This window comes from Hyperoodon ampullatus (assembly GCF_949752795.1).
Source record: "Hyperoodon ampullatus genome assembly, chromosome: 2".
In the NCBI taxonomy this organism is placed as follows: domain Eukaryota; kingdom Metazoa; phylum Chordata; class Mammalia; order Artiodactyla; family Ziphiidae; genus Hyperoodon; species Hyperoodon ampullatus.
Genome location: NC_136915.1, coordinates 12,158,700 through 12,180,112, shown reverse-complemented (window position 1 = coordinate 12,180,112; position 21,413 = coordinate 12,158,700). Strand labels below are relative to the sequence as shown.

Below are 21,413 nucleotides of genomic sequence, written 5' to 3'. Positions count from 1 at the left end.
CTCCATCGCTGGGTCAGTGAGAAATCGGTGAGAAGGCTCTGCACGCCTTTAGTGGTCATTATGGGTAATTAACACCTTCACCTCTCACAGGAAGGGGCAGTGCCCACACAAGAGAGGGGGACAGCAGGTTTTAATGACTTTTCAGGTGTGCCCGCCTAACCTAGCCGACGCACACAGTCAGCACACACACGTCTCGGGCTCTCGGAAGAGCCACTTGCTGCCAATTATCCAGTGGGAAGTCCAGGGCCAGGAGCGCTCATCCGTAATTGCTACGTTGGCACCAGGCTGTGAGATAAACACTGAGGCTGCCAGCCCGGGTAACTCGTGTCATCAGCAAGGGCGCCTGGGGAGAGAAGGAGGAGCTGCCTGCTGTCGTTTTGTGCCTTAGACCTTGTGTCCTGAAGACGACATCTCCTGTATTCCTCTCCAGGTCCCCGGAGCCTGGTGCTGTGCCTGGCACACAGCAGGCACTCAATAAACGTTCATCGAATGCTTATAACAGAAACACCTGTCAAGTCAGATGTGCAAAGTCCTCTCCTTCAGTTCAGCCAGTTTTTACTGAGTGCCTCCCTGATGCTGGTGTCTTCATATTACGGATGATGAAACAACGCAGTTAAATTAAATCAGGGTTTCTAGAATGACGAGGTCATGATGCCCCAGGCTCATGAGACTTGAACGGCAAAGAAGCCCAAGTTTCTCTGGAAATTTACCAACGTGATGGCCCTTGGCCTGGGTTTTTGGCTCACTGGCAAAATGTGGTCATGAAAGGCTATAAAACAGAGCCCTGAAGGACCACAAGGGCCACGGAATCAATGAGAACGTGAACAGGTCCCAAGACACAGGAGTCTGCTGCACACCAGGGAGCTCTGGGAAGCCAAGTAGAGGAATTATGACTCTCCTAAGGACACCTCTGCAGTCATCCTGCCGGAAACCAACCGGGTGATTGGAGGGACTCTGGGTCGTCTGCTGGTTTCATGGCCAAGGGAGGATCCTAGCTCGCCCAAGGAAGAGGTTTTGTAGAGAGGGCCCTGTGGGCAATGGCCCGCGTTATCACCAGAGGCACCCTACGGGACTGCTGGGTGGGGGGTGGGGGTGGGGAGGGACAGGTCCTGCTGGACGATGGGCTGAGTCCTGTGGTCACTGGCCTGGGGAAGGGCAGGACCTCAGGCCGGGAGCGGGCTGTGGAGACAAGGGGGTGAAGCAGGAAGGCCCAGGCAGTGCAGAGAAGCCTCGTTCGTCCTTTCTCTCTCGAGTCTAGACCTGGAGGAATCTCAGTGTCTCTGAGGGTCTTCCTGGATGACCCCTGGCCAGACCCATGACCAGGCGCTCGGCAAGTGGCGCAGATCATGCCCTCAAGGCGGGTGTGCGCCGTGGGTGCAGAGTGCCAGCAAGGTGAGGGGTAGCCCAGGTGCACGGAGGGAAGCCCAGGCTGGCGGGCTCTCTGCCTTGCTAAGGGGTCGGCACCCTGCAGGAGAAAGGACACCGGGGGTGATGGTGTGGAAGTTGGTTGAAGAGGCTTTCAAACCTGCCTGAGGGTCAGCATCGTCATTTAACTTGTGGGTGCCTCTGAAGTTCAGCGCGTGGGACACATTCCGGTCACACTGATGGTTCAGGCTTGGATGCTACCAAACGCAAGGGCTTTGGGAACTGGGCTGGGTGGGACGGAGGGCTCCTTTGAGGATTGTGGTTCTTAACCTTTTTTGGTGGTTTACAGATCCTTCTGAGCATCCAATGAGTGACGAGGTGGACTCACTCTCCCAGAAAAAGAAAAGCACAAACACATACACGCAAAACGTTCTTGGTCCCCCTGGAGCCGTGGCTGCCAGGAGAGGATGCCTTGTGGAGGGGCTCCAAGATGGGCTGCCCTCGGTGGGCTGTGTTCTGGAGGGCCAGTGCCCCGTCTTGGGTTCTCCTTTGCTCTCCCTTAGCCTTTGGTGAAGGCTCGTTTGCATGTTCTGGCCCTCATGTCTGTGCCACGTGTCAGAGGAAGCGCCACTGGGCCATCTGGGGTCAGAGCCCTGGGAAATGGACCTCTCCCCACCCTGCCCACCTCCACCTGGCATAAGCTGTGGTATTCTGGGTTTTACTTTATGAAGAAAAGTGGCAGGACTTCCCTGGCGCTCCAGTGGTTAGGACTCCACGCAGCCACTGCAGGGGGCACGGGTTCCATCCCTGGTTGGGGAACTAAAATCCTGCAAGCCACGCGGTTCGGCCAAAGAAAACAAACAAACAAACAGAAATGTGGCATTTCCCTGGGGACACTGACTGTAGCATCTGTTTAGGGGCCCAGAGGAAGAAAGATCGCTGTAAATGTCAGGACAAAAAATGTGAAGGAGAAAGTGCTAGAAACACCACCGGGGTCAAGAGCTCAAACCCTTCCCAAGAGGGAACCGCACAGCTGGTTCACTGGGGTGGGCCTTGAGCTGGGACTGGCTGCTTGGTCAGGGTCTCAGGCAACAGCAAACACTGGAGTGGGCAGCTTCCCAGAAGGAAAAGCCTCTTTAGTGAAATCCACGGGGACGCGGAAGCCGCACAAAGCCGTGCCCCTGAGATAAGCGGGTGAACTAAGCCAGGCCGTCTTATTCCTCATTCATCCCTGCCGGGCGCTTGGGTGCGGGATTCCGTGGAGAGCACGGGCCCAGGAAGGGGCTCTGCAGCACGCCTACCTGACCTACTGCCCTTTCCAAGTTGGCTTTAATGAGGTGTTCTCTGTTCCTCATTTCTTTCAGCAGAAGCAGTTTCCTTCTGGAATCCTCCCGAAGCCTCTCTTCCACCTGAAAGGATGATGAAAGCGTGGGCTTGCTGCTAATGTGATCATCATGCCCTCTGGGGAAACTCTTCTGGGGGGGTGCTAATGGCAGTGGGGGAGTCCCTGAGGGGTAGGGACAGCTGCAGCCCAGCAGCAGGGGTCACAGGCATGCACAGGGTGGAGGCAAACTCACAGGGAGTTGCCCCCTACGGGAAAGGGCCGAGCTCTGCACCCGGGGCTCAACTATGTTCTACCGCCCACTCCCATCCCAGCTCGGTCCCTAACAAGCTGTACGACACTCGGAAATTTATTTCACTGCTCCGTGACTCAGTGTCCTCATCTGTCAAATGGGGATGATGATACTAGTATCACTGCATAGAGTTATTGTGGGGATTCAATGTTTGGAATAGTGCTTAAGGGCTCTGTGAGTGTGTTAAGTACTGTTGTAACCTATGAAAGGTGGACGGGAATGTCCGCCGTACAGTCTCGTTCTAATAACTCGTGATGGGTACTTGGAAATGTTATGATTGGGTTTATTATCATAACTGTCGTTACCACTTTGAGCACACTCACTGGTGGTAACCTCACTGGAGGCTTGCTAAAGCAATGTCTATTAAGAATTGCAGCCTGCAAAGGAAGGCATTTAAAGTGGAGAAGCTTGCCTACTTTCCCCCCCTTGCTTGGGTAACAGTCAATGCACGGTAAGCTTGGGAGTGCTCCATGCTACCCTTGGCTGGCCAGTGTAGGCCCTGCAGCTGCTCAATTCTTGGATGCACCTGCTGAGCCCATGGCTCTGGCACTAACAGGAAATGAGGCAAACTCTCGTAAATAAATGGAAAGTTTTTGTGCTGAAACAAATTCACAGGCTGTTTTTTTAGGGATCTGAAGAGGGGGATCACAGGGATGTAATAAAAGACCCAGAAAAGCCCTTAAGAGCTTTCTTCTGAGTAGTGTGGTCCAGTGGAAGAGCCTCTACCCAGCTCCGTTACCTTGGAAAAGTCATCTAAGCTCTCTGGGCCTTAGTTTTCTCCCAGGTCTAAACATGCTCTGACTTCTATCTCAGAAGCCTTTTTCATGTGCTGCAAAAGCCAAGTCCAGCCTTGGACTCTGCCCCTGTTTGTGTTCTGCATGAACAGCCCCCGTTCCCGTCCCCAAGCCTCAGAGTCACCTTCAGCGGCCGCCCTGCTCCCTCTCTCACACTCGGGGGTCTCATGCCTGTCCTCCAGTCCCTCTCACATGCAAGCTGGACTGTGACAAGTGGCCTCCTCGCCTCGAGTTTAGTTTCTTCCAGTGCAATCTTAACGGTACTGTGAGAGTTACCCAGCTGTAAGGCAGCTCTGTCCAACAGAACTTTCTGCAACGGTACAGGTACTCTGAGCGAGGCTGTGTTGTCTAATACGGCAGCCACCAGCCACACCTGGGGATCGAGCACTCGAAATGGGGCTGGTGTGACGGAGGAACTGAACTAAAAATTTTAGTTAATTTTGATTAATTTCAGTGTAAACAGTAGCATGTGGCTGTTTGCTACGCCAGGGTCACTGAAGTCAGATGAACCTGGAGTCAGACAAAACCGACTGTGCCATTGGGCTAGTTAATTTACTAGTAACTAGTAGCCTTGACTTTCTCATCTGTAAAATGGAGAGGATGATTTCTAGATCACAGCGCTATTGTGAAGATGAAGAGATGAAAAGTTGAGGGTAACGCCTAGTACATGAGAAATTGTAACTATCATTTTCACCCTGATTACTGTCCATGAATGTCATTGCATCAGTCACTTGTTCAGAAGCCTTAGGAGCTCCCCACTGCCTGTGTGGTACAGAGCCCAAGCGCCTGAACTAAGGCAAAACACCAAGCCAGGGATTCAAGAAGCCCCTACGAACTCTGAATGAGGTAAATAAAACTGAATCCACACCTAGATAAACCATAATAAAACTTCTGGAAATCAAGGGAAAAGACAATCTTAAAAGCAACCGGAGAAAAAGACAGATTATGCAAAGGTACAACAGCTAGGCTTACAGATGACTTCTAAATAGAAATAATAGGAGCCAGAAGACAATAGTGACATATCTAATTCTATATCTAATGTGCTGAAAGAAAAGAATTGCCATTGTAGAATTCAATACGCAGTGAAATGTGTTTTAAGAATGAAGGTTAAATATACATCTCCAGAAAGACACAGGGGCACATCTGAGAATTTGTCATCAGCAGAGCCACAATGAGGGAAAACATTAAAGGCTATTCTTCAGACACAAGAAAAATGAACCCAGGTGGGTGATCAAAGATGCAGAAAAGACAAGCAACAGTAAGGGTAATGTGTGGATATGATACTGACTATAGAAAAACACTAATAATGTCTTGTGGGGTTTTAAGTATCAAGAGGAGTTTAGAAAATGACACCAATGGCTTATAAATCTGGAGGGGGTAAGTGAAGTTAAGGTGTTTGAAACTCATTGCACTGTCAAGGAGAAGGGCATAATTATCAACTACTATTGCCTCTTGGTAAGTTAAGAATGCAGGGCTTCCCTGGTGGCGCAGTGGTTGGGAGTCCGCCTGCCGATGCAGGGGACATGGGTTCATGTCCCGGTCCGGGAGGATCCCACATGCCGCGGAGTGGCTGGGCCCATGAGCCATGGCCGCTGAGCCTGTGCGTCCGGAGCCTGTGCTCCGCAACGGGAGAGGCCATAACAGTGAGAGGCCCGCGTACCGCAAAAAAAAAAAAAAAAAAAAAAAAAAAAGAATGCACATTGTAGTCTTCAGGATGACTACTAAGAGAATAGTAGAAGAGTGAAAAACTTAATTAATGTGTGATTTTGGTGAGTCAAGGATGAATGCTATTGTCTTACTATTACTAAAAGAATAGTAAAAAAGTGAAATATTTCCAAGCTAATACAGGGGGAAAGTGGAATAAGAGAAAACCATCCACTCAGAAGGAGGCAAGAAAGGAGAGAAAAAGGAACATAGCACAGATGGTACAACTGGTATTGAGCAAGAAGGTAGATTGAAACCCCAGTACACGAGTAATTACATCATATAAATGGACTAAAAGTCAAAGATTGTCAAACTGGATTTTGTAAAAATCATACGCTATTTGAAGGCATATGTCTAAACCTTAAGACAAAAATTGACAGAGAACATATGAAAAAGATGGTATGAAAACTCTAACTAACAGAAAGCCAGTGATGAAGCTTAATGACAAAGGAGACGTTAAGGGAGAAACACTACTAGAGATGAAAAGGGACATTTCATGATGATCTAAAGTTTTGCTCTACAGGAAGTATTAGGATTCTAAATTTATATGCACCTAGTAACACAGCCTCAAAATATATAAAGCAAACATCGTTCATATTAAAAGAAGAAACACACAAATGACAAACATGTTGAGATTTTTAAAAACATTCTCAATGATGGAACAAAAAGACAAAAAATTCAATATGAGAATTTAAGTTGGAACAACATCATTGGCAAACTTGATTTAATGGATCAATTCTTTCTTAGATAATTTCACAATTAAGATCTGAAGGCAGTCTAGGGTTGTGGTTACACACAGGAGCTTTGGAGTCAGGCAGACCTGGATTCAAGTTCTGCCACAACTACTTTATGCAAGTGAACTTGGATAACTTCCTTCACCTCTGTGAGCCTCAGTTTTCCCGACTGTAAAGTGGGGTTAATACCAGTAGAGACCGCATGGGGTCATTGTGAGGATGAACAGAGATGATGCAGGTGGAGTGCCTGCCCCAGAGTGGTTCCCAGGCCGACCTGTCCTGGCCATACCTTGCTCTTTTCCCGCAGCGTCATAGAGAGCAGGCTTTGCTCGGTTCTGCTCCTCTTCAGCTCCACCCTGAGCTTCCTCATTTCTTCTTCCATGTCATGGATTTGCTGAAAGAGTTCCAGCAACAGGGAAGTCAACTTCACAACTCATTTCATCCGGTTCATTAAGGCAGAAACCTAGTCTGGGATTCGCTTAACTCCTTCCCTTGGGGGACAATTCCACATCTTTGAGGCAAAGTAGACTTTCTTTCAACGGATGCAATGAAAGGGCTGGGTCAGTGAAAATTTGAGTTTCTTTTGAAGATCAGCATGGATCCTGGATTAAACAGTACAAGATACCTATCCACTCATTAGAGTCTCTTTCCTTGGGGTATATTTTTGAGTTCAATCTAAATAAGGGCTGTTTGGAAGACACAATGGGCACAGTTTGGAAGAAAAGAAAATGACATTTTTCTTTTTTCTCATTTGAGGCGGAGAAGTGTGCTCCTGACAGAGAGAAGAACACACGTCTCCTGCCCCCGTCCCAGGCACCGTCCTTCCCAATGGATGGAAAACATATGCCTGGTGATGTGCATGAGGGTTCGGGCAGGTACAGGGGTTGAACATTTACATTGAGTGGTCATCTTTTCATTGTATTTATTTTTATGTTCACCTTCCATACAAGGCCAGTGATACATTTGCTTTTTATTTTGTTTTTATGAATTGTTGTAAAATTGAATGTATTTAAGTAAAAATACTTCAAGAAGAGTTGTGTTAATAACAGTGCTCAGGGCTGTGATAAAACTTGTGACAGTGGATCATGAAAGTCTGGGCATCACAAGTCCAGGGGTAGGGACCACAATGAATTTCTAGCAGCATACGGTGGCCACCTCCCATCCTTTTCCCCAGGGGAAACCTGATGAGGGGCCTTGAGCCAACTGCCCAGAAAATCTGGGGAGAGTGTGTTTTCCATGGTCTTTTCACCCAACTCTTTGAGGCTAGCAAATCAAAGAATTAGGAGACTACATTAACAGACAAACACCCAGAAAGCCCCAGAGCTTGTGCTAGCTAATGGGCCAAGGAACCCCTCCAAAACCCTCAAGGCCACAATCTAGGCTTTCAGTCGACACCTAGGGGTCAGGAGGTTCAACGCACGGTTTTGCAGAGTTTTAACTCTTTCTCTTGGGCTTCCCACTTCTCCTTCTGGGCATCTTCCTTCTGTAACTCTTCTTTCAGCACTGAGCACTGTGGAGAAAAAGGACAAGGCCATAGGGGCTTGGCTGGGGGTTCCAAGTACCTGTGTTCACGCCCAGGAGTGTTTCCTGCTGTATAACCCAATCACACCTCTGAATTCTGAGAGGCGAGACCATTTGTGTGATGGGAGCACGGGATCCTGCAGTCATTCCCAGTTCACCCCTCTCATGAGTTCTGAGGAATAGAGCATCTAAATTCCTCTTCAAAAGCCAGCAATCTTCACCGCAGGGGAAATCCAGCTTTGGAGAGTCTGGACACTTAGGGTGCAGGAATTGGGATGTTTTCACGCTGTGACCGGTGAGGGTGGAGGGGGCTGAGCCAGTGAACTTGGGTCCATCTTAGGGCTTTTGTGCAGGTTGCATCACATAGACACAACTGCCCAGACTGGTGTGGAGGGGTAAACGGAGCTGTCTTGCCCGAGGGTGGCATGGCAACAGGCACTAAGGGCATAAGGATGGATGTGCCTTCTTTTGACCCAGCAATTCCCACTTTAGGAATGTACCTTAAGGACAATGACTGGAGAAATAAGTAAATCTGTAGTTTCAAGGATGCTCTTCACAGAGTTGTCCGTAACAGTGGAAGAAAAAAAAAAAAAACAGAGGAAACCACCCAAGTGTTGTTTAGAACAGCAGACCACTTTATAACACTGGGTACATCCAGGAGAAAGTATGTAGCTTTTAAGACGAATGATAAGAGCGTTGATTTATTAGCAGGGGAAAATAGTAAGTATTTAAAAATTTTTTAAATGTGCATAGTATAAATTCACTATAAAATGATTGATTGATTGATTTCTAGGCAATATATACAAATAAGACTGGAAGAACATACATGAAAATATTAACACTGATTTCTCAAGGTAGCATTTCCTCTCCTCTTTTTTTATTTTTTCTTCTCAATGTCATCGACTTATTTTTCTAAAATTAACACACATGATGTATGTCAGTAAAAAAAAAAGGCATCTCAAATGTTCACAAGAGCAGTACCCTTGGTGGTGACGAGCCCTTGTGCTATTGGCCAGCACAGTCTAGAGGAGAAGGGACCTCATTCCGAGGTCAACGAGGAAGGGGAAACGGGGACATAAATCATCCAAATGCACTTCAGGAGGTAGAAGAGCCAAGCAGGTGCTGTCTTTGCAGATTCCTTCTACTTAGCACCAGCTCTGCATCCCCTTCCCGTCCCCAACACACACACACACACACACACACACACACACACACACACACCCCACATTAAACAGCTATAGCACATGCCTGGGAAGACACTCTGCTTGGGAGAAACGAATGCAGAGGGCTTGGCCAGGCAGCTGACCCGGGGCAGAGGCAGAAGAGCACAACTAAAACCAGCCTCCCACTTCTCGGAAAACGATTTTGTCATCCCCATTTCACAGATGGGGAAATGGAGGCCAAGTAAGTTACAATGAAAGAAAGCTCTGGAATTGGACCCTGGTCTGTCTGATCCCAAAGCTCGTGCAGTGCCTTTCACCAGCTCCAAACTGGGTATGGTACTACGTACCAGGTATTACTTACTGTGCTTTTTCCATGGAACCTCAAGATCTGTTCTCACCCCACCCCCATGCAGACCTAGCTATCGGGTAGCCTCTGGGAATCTCTGAGTTGCCACCTGAGATGAAAGCTTTGAGGTTTTACCTTGACTCACAGAAACAGGCACATCATGCAAATACTGAGAAATCTTATCCTATAGAGTCAGGATTCTAAAGTTAGCATTGAAGGCAAGATTTGCAAATAGTCAAAGTTACATGTAAAAAGCTCTTTGCTTGCCTACCACGTTCATCTTCCATAGAGACATTCTACACACTAAAGTCTAAGAAAGAAATGAGAGTCTGCGTGTTTGCATCTGGATCTTCAGACATTCTGCTTTGAAGACAATTATGAGAACCAGTGGTGCTGGGACCATGATGCAGCCGTGTGGTCATCTTTGCTCACAGAGAGATCGTATTCTGTTTAATGTTAAACTTTGTACTGGCCGTATATGCTCATAGGTGTGTTTGTTGCTGGGATTAAAGAAACTCATTTATAATAGGGGTTAGAAAATATTTGCTGGATTTGAAAATCTATTATGCTTATTCTGAGCCACATACACGCTGTCCTTTGAAAGGCTTCAGAGAAGTTGGCCACCTGCCCAGCAGCTACCCTCCCTGTGTCCTTGGGCACTGGCCTCATCTCACCACCGTGTGTCATGTGACTCCACTGTGTCTGCTTTTCGCAGCTACAATTTGCTGATGACCCGACACTCACTCTGGAGCTGAGGGCTTCGAGCTGGTGATCCTTTTCTTTCTTCTCACTTTTCAGTTGATTCACCTCCTGTTGTAGTTGTTGAACTTGACCATCCTTTACTAACACGTCACTTTGCAAAGATGACACCATCTCTGTAAAAGAACCAAAGCAAACCAAAACAAAAGACTCATGGAGGTCAAAGAGGCAGGAAGGATTATTGGCAACACCATGGCTGTCAGCCAACGTTTGGACAAAACTTTCCAAGCCCGGGCCACCACCGGTGCCCTCCTAGAACTGGGGAGGCTTTTTCCAAGGGTCCCAGACAGGAATGGGAATGAGAGCAAAGTCCACAGAACAGGGTTTGAGGCTTCAGTGAGAATGAGGCGCAGTCAGCACCAGCGAGAGGAGAAGCCTTTGGGAGCCCCTTGTGGGCACAGGCCAGGCAAAGCTGGGAGGAGAGGCCACATCATGGGCCTGGGGAACAAAGGCCCAGCACAGGGAAGGTCCAGGAATTCTTCTCCAGATGCCAGGAGACGGGCGTGTGGCAGAGGGCACTGCTGGACGCTATGGATGGGGTGGTTGGTTTCACAGTCCTCTGAGTTTGGACCCCTCTCTACCACTTATTAGCTTGGTGGTCTTGGACAAGCTATTTCACCTCCCACTGTCTGTCCCACACAGAGTTATTGTAAGGCTCAAATGAGACGGTATGTCCCAAGAACACAAAGTGGCTAAATTCTGTTTGTTCCATGGCGCCTATTATTTTTCTCGGCAGCCAGCTTCCAAAATGTCCCCAATGATCCCTGCCGCCTAGAATTCATGCCCTGTGCAGCCCCTCCCACCCTGAATAGGGCTGCCATGGGTAACCAATATGATACTGTGGAAATGACGGAATGTTTCCTCCCAGGCTGGGTCATAAAAGACACTGTGGCCTCCTCTTTGCTCTCTCTCGAATCACTCACTCCGGGGGAAGCCAACTGCTGTGTCGTGAGGACACTCAAGCAGCCCTAGAGAGAAGCATGTGTGCTGAGGGACTAAGGCCTCCAGCCAATAGCCACATGAGCAGCCATTCTGAAGGGGGATCCTCCGGCTCCCCCCGAGGCTTTAGATGACATGACTGATACCCCAGCGATATCTTGACTGCAACTCATGAGAACTAAGTCACCCCCCACTCAAATACCTGAACTACAGATACTGGGGGAGATGATAAATATTGGTTGGGGTTTTATCCATTTCATTTTGGGGTAACTTGTTATGCTGCAATAGATAACTACTCCATTACTGTAGTATCATTTTTTTAAACATCTTTATTGGAGTATAATTGCTTTACAATGGTGTGTTAGTTTCTGCTTTATAACCAAGTGAATCAGTTATGCATATACATATCTCCCCATATCTCTTCCCTCTTGCATTGTAGTATCATTTTGAATAAAAGTGGCAAGAAGGGTGCATAAATGCAGTGGTATTGGGTTATCGCCTACGGTTCCTTTCCTGAAAGAACATCAGGCCCAGTTTTAATGGTAGGTATCAATCAAGAATGTACATGAAATAAAGCACAAAATGCTCCAGAATTTCATTTTGAAAATGAGCTTTGCCTCCAGGACACAGTTCAGTTACTTGGAAATCCCTCTGGGGCTTGCCACACTTTGAGTGGGTCCAGCCCATCTCAAGCGTTATCCCAACCCAGGTCTGTCCGACTCCCTGATCGGAGAAGGTGGGATCTGAGACAGGCTTGATGCTTGGATGAGGTTTCACTGGCCGACATACGGGAGGAAGGTGAGGACCAGCGAGTTCATCCTTACATTCCTGGTGCCCAGAACAGCACCTAGCCTGGGGGAGGTGCTCAGAAAATATCTGAGGACATCCCAAGTGAGGGAGGAGCATAAGCAGAGACCTAGGGGCAGCAGGGGGTGGGGCTGGGTGTGATTAAGTTGCAGAGTGAGGCAGAAGAAAAGCACAGATTCATACAGAGATGGGGATTCACGTGCGACTCAATGCTATGCCTGGCTTCCACAGCTGTGTGCATGTTTCCTGCTACGCGCTGGCTGCTTTCAGAGTGATGTGCCCCTCTGAGGCTCACTGCCTCCTCCCTGTCACCTGCTTCTCTCCCTCCCCTCCTCTGTGAGTGGTCCCATCCTCTTCAGGTCTCTAGGCATGTCAGTTTCTGCTTAAAAACCTCCACTGGATTCCCAACACCCTTGGAATAAAAACCCAGACCCCCCGACCCTGCCCAGCCCCACAATCCCTGTTCACTCCACGCAGCCTCTCTTGCCCTTAGCTTGTCCTTGCCCTCCTGAAACAGGTCCTCTCTAAAAGAAGGACACAGCCGTGGAGGATACAACATGGACTGGTTAGAATCGGCCAGGTCCAAGGGTGCGTAAGATTCGACTTCCAGGGGAACTGGAGCCTCATTACAGGCTCATTGTAATACATGAGCGAAATGACACACCCACCAGCACCAGGACAGTTCCCAGGCTGACCATAGAGGTCAAAAAGTGGGTGGTGGGGCTTCCCTGGTTGCGCGGTGGTTGAGAGTCCGCCTGCCGATACAGGGGACACGGGTTCGTGCCCCGGTCCGGGAAGATCCCACATGCCGAGGAGCGGCTGGGCCCGTGAGCCATGGCCGCTGAGCCTGCGCGTCTGGAGCCTGTGCTCCGCAACGGGAGAGGCCACAACAGCGAGAGGCCCGCGTACAGAAAAAAAAAAAAAAAAAGTGGTTGTTGGCCCAATTCCTGGAAATCCCCGCCCCTTCCCCAAAATATTAGAGTTGTCCCAATCCTCCCACTCATTAGCCTATAAAGTTACCCAGCCCATAAAAACTAACTGCCCCATATTTGGGGGCCTCTAGCCTTCTGAAATGGCCCACACTCTGTCTGTGGAGTGTGTTTCTCTCTAAAGAAATCCACTTCTTACTTTGTCTCTCACTGAATTCTTTCTGCGATGAGACACAAAGAACCTGAGCTTTATTAAGTCCCGAGACCAGATGCGTGATCTCGATTAAAAGATAGTGGGTTCTGACTGGGTTCGAGTCCCAGCCCACGGGTTCAAGTCCCACCTGAGTTCCATAGTTGCACACCCACTAAGCTGGCCCCCCTTGGCCTCCCCCCTTGAAGCGCTGGCCACCACGACACACAGTTTATTTTCTCCACAGCAGCACTGCTCTCTGAAGTGGGCTTGTTTATTCATCCGTTTACTTTTATTGTCTGTCACCCCCTCCCGAATCTGTGAGCACAGGAATCTGACTGTCTTGCTTGGCTCTCCCTCCCCGGAGCCTGGAACGGGGCCTGACACCTAGTAGGAGCTCAAGAAACATGTGGAAGCAATGAAGGAATCCAGGGAATCAAAGCTCAGCCACAGCTGTGCGCTGGCTGCCCCTCCCCCAGCCCAAGCCCTTTATCAGGCAACCACCTCGGATCAAATTAGAAAATGGTTTCCCTTGGGCCCAAGTGCACTCGGCTGAAATGGGTGAGACCATGGGTGCCTTAAAGGAGTGACCCCATTTTGTCCATGCTCTAGTTTGCACTCAGGCTGCTTTGTGGAACCACCCAAGCCACAGGGCGACCTGTGTTCTCCCTGGTGGGGCCAGTGCTCAGGAGACCTTGTAGCCAAGAGATACCATTCTCTCAAATATTTACCTGGCCCTGCCCTCGGAACTGGGCGGCAAGAAACCTCCACTGAGGGAGAACTCTAATGCACCGACACGGGTGATCCCTGAGGCTGCACCCAGGTCACGGGCACAGGTGTGCTGGTTGACTGGTGATGTCTGCAGGGGGAGGGCAGAAGCTCTGGGGCCTGAATGCAGAAGGGCCTCACCTGACGTGATAGCGGCGTCCCTCCTTAAGTTCTCGGCCTCGTGCTTCAGGGAGGTGATTTCCAGGGTCTGGCACATCACCTGGTTGTAGCCTTGCTGAAGGGCACTGATCTGTGGAAGGAGGCAACACACAGTCAGAGGGGGCCAGCCAGGCCTGCAGGACACGCTGGTACTTCTCCAACGTTGGGCAAAGAGTTGGGCTGATCTTGGATCGGGGTGTTGGGGAAACCAAGGTTCTCAGTTGTCACTAGTGGAAGGGGCAGGAGGGGCCTGTTCCTTCAGTGACCACCATGTCATCAGTCCTCGAGACACGGACCTTATCTTTGTGGCCACCCAGGGGCTCGGGTGCTGCTGTCTTCCTATGACCTGTGGGTTTTCAGCCATAAATAGACCAGCTCTTGGTTCCAGATCATCCAGCACTGACTGGATGCACAGCAAAGTTCAAGAGCCGGGAGCAGGTTATGAAATGAATTCCCTCTAATGAGAAGAGAGGGTAGTTTATACCTCACAGAACACTCCAGAGTTTACAAAGCCCGTTCACACATGCTACACTGATACTTGTCACAGCGTTGCTGAAGGCTGACGTTCCCATTAATATGCCCATTTTGCAAGGGAGCCAGGTTGAGACTCAGAGAGGCGAGGCCCCCTGCTCGGGATCACGCAGCTGGTCAGACATGGAGTCTGATTCAAACCCAGTCTTTAGTTGCCTGGTTCCTCCTTCCCAGGTGGCTCTAGGAATGAGCGGGAGAAGTTGGAGGCTGCAAAGCATGGCATGGACTCGGGAGCTGGACTGTGGCCTTCAAGTCCTGTCTCTGCCAGTTAACGGGCTTTGTGAACACAAGGAGGACACCATTTTCTGTTTCCTTTTCTTCAGTCTGTACGTGGGGTGATGGTAGTCCCAACCTGATAGGATTGTTAGAAGTATTTTAATAAGTTAGCATGTGTACAAGTGCTCAGATCAAGCCTGGCACACGGCACAGGGGGATGAGCTATGACGGTCCTCTCCTCTGACTACCCACGGGGTGTTTTTTTTCTTTTGTTTTGGGTTTATTTTGGTTTTTTTTTTTTTGCGGTACCCGGGCCTCTCACTGTTGTGGCCTCTCCCATTGCGGAGCACAGGCTCCGGTCGCGCAGGCTCAGCGACCATGGCTCAGGGGCCCAGCCACTCTGCAGCATGTGGGATCTTCCCGGATCGGGGCACGAACCCGTTTCCCCTGCATCGGCAGGCGGACTCTCAACCACTGCGCCACCAGGGAAGCCCTCACGGGGTGTTTTAGCTTCAGCTTCCCTCGTCCGTCTCTGGGGAAGGTAGTTGGTATTCTTTATGTGTGCATTTGTAAGCCTTGCCAGGCTCACTTAAACGCCAGTGTGGTTGTTATTAAGATGAAATACAGGGGCTTCCCTGGTGACGAGGTGGGTGAGAGTCCGCCTGCCGATGCAGGGGATGCGGGTTCGTGCCCCAGTCCGGGAAGATCCCACATGCCGCGGAGCGGTTGGGTCTGTGGGCCATGGCCGCTGAGCCTGTGCGTCCGGAGCCTGTGCTCCGCAATGGGAGAGGCCACAACAGTGAGAGGCATGTGTACCACAAAAAAAAAAAAAAACAGGAAATACAGGAATCGTGGGTGGGAGCACCACAGGCCAGCTCTATCTATGGCTGCTGTGAGCACCCTCTAAGTCCATGGCTCAGAGCCCCCTCATGGTGGGCCCCCCTCCAGGGGTCTAGGTCTACATGTGGGGTGTGGAAGGCTCTCCATCAAATGCAACGCTGGTAAGGGCCCGAAAGTAGCTGCCAGGCCTCGGCCTCCACAGAACAGGTACCCGAGAGGCTGGGAAAGAGAGCTGGGCCAGGAACCCCCTCCCTCTCGGTCTGATGTGGCCAGACTGCTTGTTCTGAGTGGCCCGGACATTCCCACCTCAAGGTGCACTGTGGGCCTTTGCCCTGTGATTTTTCAGATGTCAGGCCTCAGTACTCCCACAGGGACACGTTTATTGGGGCATAAATGCCACGCAATCCGTAGACAGGACAAGAGCTAGCTTGTTTTTTTTTTTTTTTTTTTTTTTTTGCTGTACGCGGGCTTCTCACTGTTGTGGCCTCTCCCGTTGTGGAGCACAGGCTCCGGACGTGCAGGCTCAGTGGCCATGGCCCACGGGCCCAGCCGCTCCGCAGCATGTGGGATCTTCCCAGACCAGGGCACGAACCTGCGTCCCCTGCATCGGCAGGCGGACTGTCAACCACTGCACCACCAGGGAAGCCCCAATAGCTTGTTTTGATAGATCAAAACGGAAGTGACAAGGAGAAGGATGCAATTTCTTTTCTTTTTTTAAAAATAAAGTTTATTTATTTATTTATTTATTTTTGGCTGCGTTGGGTCTTTGTTGCAGTGCATAGGCTTATTGCAGCGCCTTCTCTTGTTGCAGAGCCTGGGCTCTAAGCACACGGGCTTCAGTAGTTGTGGCACGAGGGCTCAGTAGTTGTGGTGCACAGGCTTAGATGCTCCACGGCATGTGGGATCTTCCCGGACCAGGGCTCGATCCCATGTCCCCTGCACTGGCAGGCGGATTCCTAACCACTGTGCCACCAGGGAACTCCTGGGTGCAATTTCTTTGTTCTCCTAAGGTAAGTTTGCCAGATTTAGGGGGGGAAAAAAGGATGTTCACTTAAAATAGGATTTCAGATAATGAATAATATTTTAGTGCAAGTGTGTCCCATGCAATATTTGGGACACACACTAAAACGAAATTCTAAAATTCAAATTTAACTGGGTGTCCTTACTTTATCTGGCAACCCCACCCGAAGAGAGTTCCTAAACTCCAGTCATTCATATACCACCTTCACTATTTTTCCCATGTCTCTTGGCTAGCCCCACTATAATTTCTTAGCATTTTTCGTAGAAGCAGCTCCCTTTTTAAACTTAAAAACGTGCATTAAATTAAAAATAACTGTTATAAGAGTAAATAGAGACTCAGTATCTTAAATAAAAATAATCCCTCCAAAAGAAGAAATACAGGAATTTCCCTGTTTACCATCAGACCAGGTTGTGGGCATCACACTAAAAAAAAAAAAAAAAAAAAAGATTGGGGGGAGGTGGTGGGCATGCCCAGGTAATGGAGTTCGGGCGTGCTGATATGGCCACCGGATGGCGCTCACAGCCTTTGGTCTTGGTTTGTGTCCTTGGAAATCTTGTCATTATTACTCTGGTAGAATTAACAGAAGCGTCAAGGTCTCACAAGATTTCTGACTCGTTTCATGCACCATCATGGTTCAGAGTCTATGACATTTGGGGCAGTTACACTTACTTTTTCCCTGGAGCACCTGAGACATTATTGGGGAGGGTCTATGCTGGAAGTTGCGGGGACACAGGCCACTCTGACCCCCACTCTCCCCAAGGCTATACTTTTGCATGTTTGTGCTTTGGAAACTTTGAGTAAAAAACTTCTTTCACATTTTACTTTTCTCTGTTGGGGGGAAACACAACTTTCCCATAAAAGGTCCTTGGAACCCTGAAACTGTTTGTAAGCTCTTCTCAGCTTAATGCTTTTATTTGCATGATACCAGAGATAGAACACCCAGAGACAAACTTCCAGAAGGGAAAACATACGTTCCCCTCTAAGACTCCAGTGGTTTTGGCAGATTGAAAATATTTCAATCTGAGTGTCAGGGTTTTAGGATTTCGGATTGCTGGAAAACTCCAAAGAGTCTTCAAACCTCTTTGATACTTTTACTATCAAAATAAATATCCATATTGTTTGTAATGGCATAAATTCCAAGATGTTTAATGTCTGTTAAGCTGTGTAATAAAATGGGCACTGAGTCATAAGAAAGTTAAGAGTGCTAGGAGGAGTGATTGTTTCAGGATGATAATTTGGCTTCTAATTAGCACAGGCGTGTAAGAGCACATGGAGGTAAGAATTTTCTAGTGATACTGTAGCAGATCGAAGATCTCTGAGAGCAAATCATTATGCACACACATTCGGGGACCAGGGAAAACACATAAGTAATCAGAACCATAAATCAACCTGCCATGTGGCTTACACTTCTGGTGGAATGCTCTGCAGGCAGTAGAATAGTTAAGAAACTAAAATGTCAGTGGATGAAACTCGATTTGAGTTCAAACCGATGGAGCCTCTGGTTCATATATGCCTTGCTATAAAATATTCTTCTTCAGTTATAAGTGAAGCTCCAGTGCTAGGGGAGGCAACAGCATGATGCATCAGTGTAATTATTTCTAGATAATTTCTTTGTAAAAAAACAGTTTTTCCCCCAGATATCGGCAGCCACTTTAAATAAAACTCAAATTGGGACCGCCTGATATTCAAAGATATGTGGAAATTATATAATATTCTATGTCAAATATATTTCAATTATTTAAAAAAAGGTATGTGGGGAATTCCCTGGCAGTCCAGTGGTTAGGACTCTGTGCTTCCACTGCTGGAGGCCTGGGTTTGATCTCTGGTCAGGGAAATAAGATCCTGCAAGCTGCGTTGTATGGCCAGCCAAAAAAAAAAAAGGTATGTGGGAATAATTCAGCCTCATCCATGTACCTGAAAAAGACATGTCATTTTCTCAGGAAAGCTCTGAAATGGGAGAATATCTGAAAGGAATATTTCAGCAAAATTGGGTTCAGTTCAAGAAAAAGATGCTCATTAATGTGTCAGCTACATGTCAAGGTAGCTGTTTGCACTAATAATTCCTATAGGACCTGTTACTTTCCTTGTTTTTTCAAAACCAGGTTTGAAGGAGAGTCATTAGTTCATTTAAATATTAGAGCATGTATTTGTTGACTTGTTTATTCTGTCTCCCTCACTAGAGCATAACAGGGGGAAGGATCATGTCTGTCTTGTTCTCTGCTGAATTCTCAGAGCCTGGAAGAGGGCATGGCATGGGATAGGCCCCCCAAAATATTTATTTGGATTAATGGACGGATGGATGGATGGATGAATACAGAACAAACAAACAGACACGGTCCTAACAGAGTTCTAGAAGGTTACTGTGCCCAACCTTTGCCTTCATGGAGCTAACAGTTTCCTGCTAGAATCTCCTAGGTTCACCATACACAATCTGTGTCCTTTCTAGAGCACCATTTCTAGGATTGAAACTGTGTACCTAGAATCGGTTACAGAGGGAAAGACAGTAAACAGAGAACAAGAGAACAAAGGCCCCCAAGTATTGACTACGTTTTTTTTTTTTCCTCTCTCCTTTTTGAAAATGTTTATTTATTTATTTATATATTTTATATATTTATATATTTTATATTTTATTTATTTATACATCAGTGTATACATGTAAATCCCAATCTCTCAATTCATCATACCACCACCCCCACCCCCTGCCGCTTTCCCCCCTTGGTGTCCATACGTTTGTTCTCTACATGTGTGTCTCCATTTCTGCTCTGCAAACTGGTTCATCTTTACCATTTTTCTAGGGTCCACATATATGCGTTAATATAGGATATTTGTTCTTCTCTTTCTGACTTACTTCACTCTGTATGGCAGTCTCTAGATGCATCCACGTCTCTACAAATGACCCAATTTTGTTCCTTTTTATGGCTGAGTAATATTCCATTGTATATATGTACCACTTCCTCTTTAACCATTCGTCTGTCGATGGGCATTTAGGTTGCTTCCATGATCTGGCTATTGTAAATAGTACTGCAATGAACATTGGGGTGCATGTGGCTTTTTGAATTATGGTTTTCTCTGGGTATATGCCCAGTAGTGGGATTTCTGGGTCCTATGGTCATTCTATTTTTAGTTTTTTAAGGAACCTCCATACTGTTCTCCATAGTGGCTCTATCAATTTACATTCCCACCAACAGTGCAAGACGGTCCCCTTTTCTCCACACCTTCTCCAGCATTTGTTGTTTGTAGATTTTCTGATGATGCCCATTCTAACTGGTGTGAGGTGATACCTCATTGCAGTTTTGATTTGCATTTCTCTGATAATTAATGATGTTGAGCAGCTTTTCATGTGCTTCTTGGCCAGCAGTATATCTTCTTTGGAGACACGTCTATTTAGGTATTCTGCACATTTTTGGATTCGGTTGTTTGTTTTTTTAATATTGAGCTGCATGAGCTCTTTATATATTTTGGATATTAATCATTTGTCAGTTGCTTCCTTTGCAAATATTTTCCCCCATTCTGAGGGTTGTCTTTTCATCTTGTTTATGGTTTCCTTTGCTGTGCAAAAGCTTTGAAGTTTCATTAGGTCCCATTTGTTTATTTTGGTATTTATTTCCATTACTCTAGGAAGTGGATCAAAAAATATCTTGCTGTGATTTATGTCAAAGAATGTTCTTCCTATGTTTTCCTCTAAGAATTTTAGAGTGTCTGGTCTTACATTTAGGTCTCTAATCCGTTTTGAGTTTATTTTTGTGTATGGCGTTAGGGAGTGTTCTAATTTCATTCTTTTACATGTAGCTGTCCAGTTTTCCCAGCACCACTTATTGAAGAGACTGTCTTTTCTCCACTGTATATCCTTGCCTCCTTTGTCATAGATTAGTTGACCATAGGTGTGTGGGTTTATCTCTGGGCTTTCTATTCTGTTCCATTGACCTATATTTCTGTTTTTGTGCCAGTACCATATTGTCTTGATTACTGTGGCTTTGTAGTATAGGCTGAAGTTAGGGAGTCTGATTCCTCCAGCTCCGTTTTTTTCCCTCAAGACTGCTTTGGCTATTCGGGGTCTTTTGTGTCTCCACACAAATTTTAAGCTTTTTTGTTCTAGTACTCTAAAAAATGCCATTGGTAATTTGATAGGGATTGCACTGAATCTGTAGATTGCTTTGGGTAGTAGAGTCATTTTCACAATATTGATGCTTCCAATCCAAGAACATGGTATATCTCTCCATCTGTTGCTATCATTTTTAATTGCTTTCATCAGTGTCTTACAGTTTTCTGCATACAGGTCTTTGTCTCCCTAGGTAGGTTTATTCCTAGGTATTTTATTTTTTGGTTGCAGTGGTACATGGGAGTGTTTCCTTAATTTCTCTTTCAGATTTTTCATCACTAGTGTATAGGAATGCAAGAGATTTCTGTGCATTCATTTTGTGTCCTGCAACTTTACCAAGTTCATTGATTAGCTCTAGTAGATTTCTGGTGGCATCTTTAGGATTCTCTCTGTAGAGTATCCTGTCATCTGCAAACAGTGGCAGTCTCACTTCTTTTTCAACTTGTATTCGTTTTATTGCTTTTTCTTCACTGATTGCTGTGGCTAGGACTTCCAAAACTATGTTGAAGAATAGTAGTGAGAGTGGACATCCTTGTCTTCTTCCTGATCTTAGAGGAAATGCTTTGAGTTTTTCACCATTGAGAATGATGTTTGCTGTGGCTTTGTCATATATGGCCTTTACTCTGTTGAAGTAGGTTCCCTCTATGCCCACTTTCTGGAGAGTTTTATCATAAATCAGTGTTGAATTTTGTCAAAAGCTTTTTCTGCATCCATTGAGATGATCATATGGTTTTTCTTTTTCAATTTGTTTATATGGTGTATCACATTGATTGATTTGCATATATTGAAGAATCCTTGCCTCTCTGGGATAAATCCCACTTGATCATGGTGTATGATCCTTTTCATGTGTTGTTGGAGTCTGTTTGCTAGTATTTTGTTGAGGATTTTTGCATC

At 47.1% G+C, this 21,413-nt stretch overlaps 1 protein-coding gene across 1 annotated transcript in view; it reads right to left on the bottom strand.

Annotated features, from left to right (window-relative positions):
• LOC307063669 (forkhead-associated domain-containing protein 1-like) overlaps positions 1 to 21,413 on the bottom strand; it is a gene marked incomplete at both ends in the record, with an annotated part of 98,557 nt that overhangs the window by 24,214 nt on the left and 52,930 nt on the right. The window contains 5 exon segments of the mRNA XM_079719909.1: positions 2,667 to 2,774; positions 6,521 to 6,625; positions 7,652 to 7,741; positions 10,006 to 10,136; positions 13,795 to 13,903. Of these exon segments, the coding sequence (XP_079576035.1) occupies positions 2,667 to 2,774; positions 6,521 to 6,625; positions 7,652 to 7,741; positions 10,006 to 10,136; positions 13,795 to 13,903 (543 nt within the window).